Source organism: Condylura cristata, unplaced genomic scaffold (genome assembly GCF_000260355.1).
Source record: "Condylura cristata isolate star-nosed mole 26May11 unplaced genomic scaffold, ConCri1.0 scaffold00028, whole genome shotgun sequence".
Taxonomy (NCBI): domain Eukaryota; kingdom Metazoa; phylum Chordata; class Mammalia; order Eulipotyphla; family Talpidae; genus Condylura; species Condylura cristata.
Genome location: NW_004567129.1, coordinates 1,557,656 through 1,567,297, shown reverse-complemented (window position 1 = coordinate 1,567,297; position 9,642 = coordinate 1,557,656). Strand labels below are relative to the sequence as shown.

Below are 9,642 nucleotides of genomic sequence, written 5' to 3'. Positions count from 1 at the left end.
CTCTGAAATGGAGGCATAGAGGTCACCATCTGTGGTTTCTAACACATGCACAATTATAAGACCATGCAGGTTTAGGGAATAACAGCACTGGGGTTTATATGACAAATAGAGAAAACAGCTTCTAAACCAACTGTCTCACCTCAGGTAGCTTCCACAGTGTCCAGAAATCCCAGACAAAAGATTTCTCACTCAATGAGGGTTTAGAGATCGTGGCACACTGGCAAGCAGAGGACCAGGATCCAACTCATGCAGGTAACTGGAGGTGCTCATAGGTGGGGCTGGTGACACGGCACTGCAGTAGCCCACAGCAAGTCTAAAGGCTGGGCTGGACAGCAATGGAGACTGTATCTCGGAGGGGTTGTTGGATGATCAGAAGCGATGGACAACTCTCAAGGGTGACCCAGGCACTACAACTGTCACTGGCAAACAGTGCTGGACAGCACTGACTGGTAGTGCCAATCACTAATGGTCACCAGGAGGCAGTGTCAGAGACACCAGTGCTGACAATTCTTTGTGACTCGCGCTGGCCTCCACAACAAACAGCTGTTTGGGGCACCTGGTGGAGGCCAGGTGCTCCTTTCAGGTGAGGTCAGAGCCAGGACCTGAGGTGGGTGTGATGGTTTTTGATTTTTAGTCTTTTTTCAATGGTTGGCTGCTGGATGTTTCTTCTTTTTCCAGTTGACTAATGATCTTTCTTCTTTCTTTGGAGGCCAGAACTAGAGTTGCTCTCTAGCTGGCTCCTACTTGCCTTATATCCTCTTTCAGGGCCCCCCACCCTATAACCCTGATAAGACCATTTTCAATCCTAAGTGATGAATTCACAATTGTGCACTAAACAGCTTATTCTTGATTTTCAGTCCAAATAACTAATAAACGGATTGAACCAGACTAGTTCATTTAGCTCACACCTGGTTGGTGTGAGCAATTCTACAATTCAGGCACCAAATATAAAAAGGGAAAAATCAGTGCCTGCATAAACACAACCTGCTCTGACCTTAGGGCAGGCTCATGGGCTGATGGGCTCTGAGGAACCACACCCCGAGCTAGCCTCAGGGAAGCCTGAAGCACTCAGAATGCTGACCCCTTCAGTGGGGCCATGTGTTTAACAGAAAAGGAAGGACACAGGCCCCAGAGCTGCTGCTGGGGGTTCTGTTGAAGGCACTCCACGCTGGCCCCGGGTGTCACGGGCCTCTCTCCTGCCTGCAGCTCCAGGAACCTCAGTGCTGGGCTGGTCCACTGGCTCCTGCTCCTCCCTGCAGTGCTGCACCAAGGGCCCCAGGGCTTTCTGTTGCCTCTTTGGCTGGGGCTCCCTCCAGCACAGGGCAACCTTGTCTCTGTGGCCCCATGGCTATATGCCCTGCAGCAGCTTGGCATGAAGACAAGTGTTGCTGCCATCATTGCTGGCTTCTGCCAGCAGCTGAGCCCCCAAGGGGCTGCTGGTGGTGAGGTAAAATGCCTGGCATTTTACCAGGACAAATGGCTTCTGGGACTGGGCACATGAGCCCCGAGGAAGGGGAGCAGTTCTGGGGGGTCAAATCCACCTAGTGCAGGGTGGCCATTAACCCTGGCCCATTGAGTGGCCCCTGTGGCCATCCTGCAGCATCCCTATATGGGCATCCTGGGAGCTGCCCAAAGGCAGGGCTGGCATGCCAGCAGGAAACTCCCACACGCGGCTGTCTGGCCATCAGTACAGGGCTCTGTGCTCAAATCTGGCTGGTGCTGGGAAGTCCCTTCTGTGCCAGCAGCTCCTGCCTTCAGCTCCAGCTGCTGCCACCTAGGGCCTGGCCCTGACAAAGGTGGCTATGCCCCACAGCTGGTTCTGTGGGGCTCTGGTTTCATTTAGAGTTCTTGTGAAAAGTTCAGTTTATTCAGGCGTTCAAAAAATGAGATGGAAGCTTACACTTGTGTCCAGAAGGCTCCGCAAGTATATCACACATTGAAGATGACATCCCATGCTCTCTGACTTTTTTAAAATTGAAATATGATGTTTTCACACTTAAATAAAAGGAAGGAAATCTGAAAAACACCAGATTTCTTAAAATGATGCTCAGGAAATGTAGTTGCATTTGATATGCAGCCAGAAGTTTTCAACAGACGTTGCTTGTCCAATAAACTTACACAATGAATCTGCCATTGTGGTAGAGTTAAGTTTTAAATCAGATTTAAATCTTGACATGCCTGGATATATGTGCTAATATTTTCAGTCAGTGTCTAGTATGGCTGTTAAAATACTGACTGCAGCCCAAATGGGTCTCCTCAAATTCACTGACTTTTGTGCTCTAATCCCTCGCTATTTTTGGCATTTTTAATTAGACAATCAAGCATGGCTTCCATAGAGGTGAACATCAAGCTTTGTTGATTCTGATATGTCTGACAATAAGTTGTGAATTTCATCAAAACACAAAGTTGATAAATATGTGACTGGTTCTTAATGCCTCAGTCGCACAGGGAACTTCAGAATTCTGCATGTGTAACACTGAAGCAGGAAGTTAAAATTCATTTGGGAAATAAACATTTGCAAATGATGTTTGATTTCAACTGAGCAGCAGCTTTTTGAAAACTTTTTCAACTAATCAGACTTTTTTTAATTTTTAAAAATGAAATATGGTTTACATTCCTATAAATTGTAGCAAATATCAAATATTTCAAGTTTTCTTCTTAATTTCCATTTCTAGCTGTGAAGTTTTCATCCTTCTTTCTTACTGCATTACTGCCTTGCCTTCATTTTTTTATGCTTATACTTTATAAACTAGCTTCATCATTACATTTTCATAAACTTTCCTTTAAGAATATATCAAGTCTTCTTTGCTATATTCATCTCCTTAATGTGTCCTGTAAGGCCATATTTTACCTCATTCTCTTCCATTTTGCCAACCATGATTTCTTAGCAAGATTTAGAGATGTACCTCACAGTAATGCCAAATGGACTGACTGGATTTTCCATGTGTTCACACCTTCGCTTACTTGCTTTCGATTTGATTTGTTACTGAGGCCACTCATCCTTTCTTAGACCCTTTTAAGATTCTACAAATGGGTTGTGTTTTATTTTATGTGGCAAGTCTGACATTGCAGATAGAACTCCATTACACTAGTTAGAAAAATGACTCTCTTTGGGGCCAGTACTCAAACTAATGGGTTACACAGCAACGTTCACTAAGGAAATATATTTACAGAAGTTAAATGCTTTATACACTTTCTATTTTTATTGAGCAAATTTGGCAGTAAAATATGCAATGATGATGGATACCAGAGATTCTCCCCCATTTCATTTCCGATCAATTAAATGAAAACATTCAGGCATGATGAGACCAAAGGATGTTTCAGATATATTCATTAAATTAGAAATAAAATTTAATGACTTTTAATTTTATATTTACTAGTATAAACTGTTAACAGTCCATATTCCTGAATACTCTTACACATATTCTGGTTTTCATAAGAATTCAAAGTCAAAAGTGTTTGGCACAGTCTAGATTTATTGTATTGTCTTTTAATCCAATCCTATGGTTAGTACAAACACAAACCACTATCTTGTTTATAAAGTAAAGATGATTCAATAGCTCCAACTACTGAAATAATGATGCAGTTTCTGAGAATCAAAACGTCAGCTGGGTGATTTGGCTTTTTGAGGCATACTGACATTTCTTCTAGCCTGACAATGCACAAGACAGCATTCACCTCCCTTCACTACCTTTTCAACCCCACTCTGTCATTTTCATGGCAATAGGTGGGAATTTAGTGCAATGAGCAACGTTTTATTTTGATGACTTATTTGATCCTTAAACACACGTGCAGTAGTGAACTTCCAATTCAGAGGCTATTTCTACTGTTCGGTAAACACTATTATTGCAGTTGGCATAATCCTAAGACCTGCTCTTCATCTGATTAATAGCACCGCTTACCACTGGGCTGGTGGCGGCACGAGCAGGCCCCTGCTTTGTTAAGGGCGTGGCAGCCACATCACCAGCATCACTAGTGTTGCATGAAGAGCTGCTTTATCTAAGTTGCAACACAAACCTTAACACAGTTTCTAGAAAGTGAGTTTCAACGGCGCGTCTTCTGCCTTCCTCCTCAGCTAACCAGACATGGGTCATCATTGCTTGGCTTGACTTCTCCTTCCAGCAGCAAGTTCATCACCACCTTTGTCAAGTAGCTGCACGTGCCTCTTTTTCCCAGTGGGGGAGTATTGTAAAAGGCAGTCATGTCATCCTACCAAGGAAAACAGTGAGCAAGTCATTTGATTTTCTCTTTGTAAAGAGTTGCCAGGTAAAATCAGTATCAGCCTAGGGGGGAAATAAATTCACAGGAAGATTTCCTCATGGAAAATAGGAGCTTCTTGAGCACCTCTTTGTTTTCCTGAGGCATCTTCTCAGCAAATAAAACAAAGAAAGACACTTTCAATATTCTCGTAGTTGCTGATAATTTTCATTTACTTAGATAAACTTTCCTGAGATGAGCATAAAGTATTAAATAGAGAGCCTGGAAGAGAATACCTCAGGTGGGACCAGCTCTGTGAAGTCTATTACACACTCCCACCCTCCCCAGAACTTAATTTTATAGCCTTCTGGAATCTATGTCTCCTCTCTGGTAAAGCACATTTTAATTGCTAAATACATAAAAGAAATTTATCTCTTAGTTTTCATTTTAGTCAGAACTTCATAGCTGAAAAAACTAGTAACTAAAAGTAACAAGTTCTCAAAGCCTGGGACCAGATTTCCCCTGACCCCAAGGACTTTATTTTGTACATGGTAAATATGTTTTGTAAATAAGAGATTAGGAATAGTCTGAAGAATTGAGACAGTAAGAAAATGTCTCAAAGAACTCTTTCTCTACTCACCTGTTTTTCAACTTCCTTTAGTCGACTCTGGTCTCTTTGAAATTCATGAAATGCTTCTTTCACCAGTTTGTCAAGATCTACTTTGTCTTGAAATTCGAGCTCAGGGTTTCTTTCCAGTACAATGGACACAACCATTAGTAACTAGGAGAGACAGACATTGAAAGTCAATTATATGACCCATAAAAGTGACAGAGTGTGGGCATGTTTTCATTCTTTAGTCAGATTGATGGATGACCTCATATTCCACAGGGTGTCCTATACAATTAGAGGCTTTAGGATTATATATGGGTGGAATCTTCCTGGATCTTTCAAACTAGCAGCTCAAGTTCTGTTTGGATGCTGCATTTTTTTTTTCCATTAAGTGCATCCCTGAAGTTATACAGAAATGTTTTTAGTCACTAGTAACTTAGAAAAATGACTCTCCTAACCCAATACATAGTACACAGCACTCCCTTTCTGGCCTTTGGGCAGACAATGAAATCTGTGTCTAGTGGAGCAAAGGCTTCCACATGACAGACCGAAGGCAAGGAGGGTGGAGAAGGTGGATGAGTTCGGTGGAAACCCTGGATCTAGGCTAAGATCAAATGCTTTGGAGGTCAGCACCCCACAAATTCTGTGACCCCATAGCTATTTCTCAGAAGATGGTTATATACTTTTAAAGATTTATTTATTTATGTACACAAGAACTGGGGTACAGAACAGAGATGTGGGGGGTGGGAAGATTCACCAGAGACAGAATGGGGAGCAGAACAGGCAGACTGACTAAAATACACTGTTGAAAGGAGCAGTGGGCAGATCAGGAGTGGTCTGCCACACCATGTGGGTCTCCTCCCTGGCTTTGAATTGAACTCATGCTGCAGTGGCTTTAACCCGTTGCGCTACCAGATGATTATATTTTAAGAAATACACCACCTTCTGCTCTCTGTGTGAATACTACTCATTCTGTATAAACCATCCTAGCTTAATGCACCCTCTGTTGTTGGGCTACCCACACATTTATTTCAAATAAGCAGTGACAAATTTTATATGTAATGATGGAGCACATAATGTTGGATAAAGACTTCCTAATGATTATATTTCTACTTTGTTCATGAAACAGGAAACATACCTTGTAATTCCCAATTTGGGAAGCTTACTGACTCTATTTTATGCTTTCAAAGTAGGATTTGAAAGAAATAAGAAATAAAGGAAACTCCATCATAAACTCTAGGAGTCATGAGGTGGGAGACCTTGCAGGTGGGATGTTAGCCAGGAGAATACAAAGGTTTGTTCTCGTTCTAAAGGAGAATTACTTCTGCAGAGAAATGACCTCATCTTGGTCAAGACGGAGGACTGCTATGCGAGGCACCAGACTTGGAAAGGCGAACACAGTGAAGAAAACTAGATTAATTCTTTGGGGGGAATTCTCTACTTTGGTATAATGTTTTAAAGTGTCAAAAGCACGCATGTGTGTACTTTAGCACCTACCCTTCCACCGACACAAGCGCTGACGACACAGCACAACATTACGTTTCTGATGTGCTCACAGAGAGATGTGGAAAATGTTTCTCAGAATACCTTGCTCGTATGTAAAGGACTTTTGTTTTCCTTCGATAATTTTCTCACCTACTGAAACTTTCTATAATAGCCATATATTATTTCTGAAAAAAGAAAAAACTAGAAACAAAACAGAAGTCCCTTCGTCTGTCTTATGGTGCTGCTGGCACCTCCGAGGCACCTCAATAAGGCCAAGGTCAGCTGGGAGGGACTCGGGCCCAGTGGGCAGCGCGTGACTGGTCTCCAGGGCCGTTTCCCTTGCACTAGACTTCAAGGAGCGGATACAGATAGAAGCACGTCTTCAGCCACTGACATCTAATACAAACCTCCACAATGATCTGTCTGTACTTTGGCTGGTCAATACTTCCTAGCATGTCTTCAACAAGAAGAGAGAAATTCATCTCATACATGGTCATATCTGACAGGGTTGGTTGCTAAAAAAAACAAAAAACAAAAAAAAACAAAACTCAACATAAACAGGCTGCATTGTTATATTCTAGTTCCCACTTAACAGAGGAATTTCATTTTCTAGTCAATAATCTTTTTCAGTTGCTATAAAGCTATGGAGAACATTTTCACTGTACAACTGAATTTTATGCGTCAAGCTACTGAGGCCAACCAGCTTGACCACTGTGATAAATTAAACCTTCTGGTTTTTGTAGTTATCTTTATTATATTAATTTTTGGAGGAAAGGACTATGTTAGAAATTCAATTTGATATAGAAAAGGAATAGCCAAAAATTGAGACACCAAATAAAGTACATATTGCCTTCAGAAGTAACATCAGAAGTTATGCTGCTGTCAGTCAAGCCCTAGCTGCTGACTCCTGTCACTATAGGGGCAGGGCCTTCCTGAGCTGGCAGCAGAAAAATGCATGCAGATAAGCAAAAACAACATCATGTAGAGAAAGGGTAAGCAGGTAGTAAGAAGCAAACTCAAAAGAATCTTCTCGATTCTAGCCTTTATATAAATTTCATCTAAAAGAAGAGTATTACATAGCTTCCATTTTACTTTTCACAAACCAAGTGAAAGTAGAAAAAAAGGTCAAACCTGAGCAGAAATCTGGGCATAGAGAAGCTTTGAAGAATGGTAGGGAAGTCTACTTTTTGATTGTAAGGTAGAAAGTTGGAATGACCAGAAATACTACCAGGGGTACAGATCTGATGAGTCTTTATTTCCTTTTATCTCAACAATGATTTGTAGTGAACTTAATCATAGCCTCAGAACAATGTGCATTTACTTCCAACTCAAAATAGGACCAGAAGGAATGTCCCTTTTCAACCAAACAACAGCAGATATATTCTGTCTATGTAATAGTATCTAAGTCCTACATTCAATATGCCCCATCTACTGTATTCTCCATTCAATGCAGTCAACACACTGTTAATTAGGTTGTAGTTAATTTAGGGAAAGTGAAGTCTGGTTGCTGAATAAAGCAATTAAAATTATTTAGCTGTATAGTAATGGGATTGATGGAAGAACCTTTCATGGCTTCACATCAATTTCCTTTTAATGTCTCATTTGACATGTCAACTAACTCCTATATGCCTAGAAGTGACATATCAAGCTTACTATATGTCCTGCTCTCTAAAGACTGTGGGTTAGTAGTACAGCAGAACAATTAAATTGAAAGGCTGAGAGGTCAAACTGCCAAGAGGTCAGTCACACTTGTGTTCAGCTACTGCCTAGGAGTGAAACCGGAGGGAAGCAACTTAGCTATGCTCCCATTTCCTTATCTGTCAAGAGGAAATAATAAAGTACATGGTTTTCGGTTTTGAGGAGTAAGGAACACTTAGGAAAGTGCCAGGTATGTACAAATACCTCACAGGTACTTAATTGTTGTTAGCAAGGAGAGGATGGGAATGAATGTTCATGGCCCACACATTCAAACAATGAAATGAAAATCTGGCAGCTATCCGTGGGGCTGAGGAAGAAGCTGTGAAAGGGTTTGCCATGGTCCCTGGTGCAGACAGGGCACTAGAAGCAGTGGGACATGAGCAGCAGGGGCTGCACAGGCTGACGGCCGGGGCTACGCCTATACCACTGCGCAGACGGCCGGGACAGGCCGCAGCCTGGGCTGCAGTCATGTACAGCTGCTCATCAGCTTGCTATCAGGAAGAGCACTTGTAAAAAGTTTCTGTTAATTCTCATTGTTCCAGCTGGCTGCGACATCGTGCCTGCTGTGAGGCACCTTAGGTGCGGCTTTCATCACAGCTTTGAAAATAGGGGCCCATCTATCTGTAAAGGCCAGAGAGACCCCTGTGGAAAGCCCAAAGACCCAGAGTTGGCTGAGAAGCTTCCTGAATCCCCAACCTTCCAGTATGTTTCCTATTCACAGAATGAAGCCCAAGGTTGGAATGCACTCAGAAGCAAAGGAAGTTCCAGTCTTCTCCCGAAATTGATACTCTACATCCTCCCCTCAGATTTCCCTCTAGTTAGAGCTGGACAAGGCCTTTATATAAAAGAAAGAGAAAGAACCGGTACTCATTTATGTAGAAGTAAACAACTTGCTTAGGGGCTTAATGAAAGGATTCAACAAGTAATCACTAGGAGGTACAGTGGTATAAAAATTATTGAGTCTTTTGAAGTACATGCAAAGCAGCCTCCTTTTAAAAATAAGTATATTAAAAAAGGGGTTTTCAGTGAAAAACCCATCCTGTTCCTTGAGACTGACAGTTCCTTTTCTCAAAGACAAAACAATACTATACATTTCCTGTGGTCCTTTCAGAAATACTTTCCATACATGTACATGTATATATTTAAGATACTTTATAAAGATCATCAAAAAAATTGCTTGACATTTCAACACTAGAAACAAATATAATGTAGTTTCCTACATTTACAGAGGCATAATTATTAATTTTTGTATATAAGCAGAATGCTTTTAACTAAATAAAATAGTCAAATTGAAGAAGACCAGTTTAGATAACTTGGGAAGCCATCTGAAGGAGGAGACATTGATTCATTTGGACCAAAGGAAAGTTACACCTTGAGTAACATAAGCAATTGTCTGCCTAATAACCTAAAAAGTTACTGCAGCTTCATGTCCGGTTTCCTCATCCACAGTTTCACTAAGTCACCTTGCTTCTCAGACACGGTTAGCTTCTGTCCTCTCATGTATGCCTACTGCCTGTGAGGTCCCTGGCACTGCTCTCCACCATCGTGAGGAAGGAGCCTCAGCACTCACAGTGACACCAGTAGAGGAAAAATAAACCCATGATTAAGTAACCACAGGAAGAACAGCTTGTTTGGCAAAAGGCTTGGTCAGG

General features: G+C 41.7%; 1 protein-coding gene across 3 annotated transcripts in view; it reads right to left on the bottom strand.

Moving 5' to 3' along the window:
• Positions 1 to 3,193: 3,193 nt before the first annotated feature.
• The window catches only part of PHKB (phosphorylase kinase, beta), a 199,894-nt gene continuing 193,445 nt past the window's right edge, over positions 3,194 to 9,642 (bottom strand). For 2 of the 3 annotated variants that reach the window (XM_004690319.2, XM_012730656.1), the window contains 3 exons: positions 6,700 to 6,807; positions 4,838 to 4,978; positions 3,194 to 4,209 (listed from right to left, as the gene is read on the bottom strand). In XM_004690319.2, the coding sequence (XP_004690376.1) occupies positions 4,072 to 4,209; positions 4,838 to 4,978; positions 6,700 to 6,807 (387 nt within the window). In that variant the 3' untranslated portion in view covers positions 3,194 to 4,071. The remainder of the gene's footprint in view (positions 4,210 to 4,837; positions 4,979 to 6,699; positions 6,808 to 9,642) is intronic. The other variant, XM_012730657.1, reaches the window with a different exon arrangement.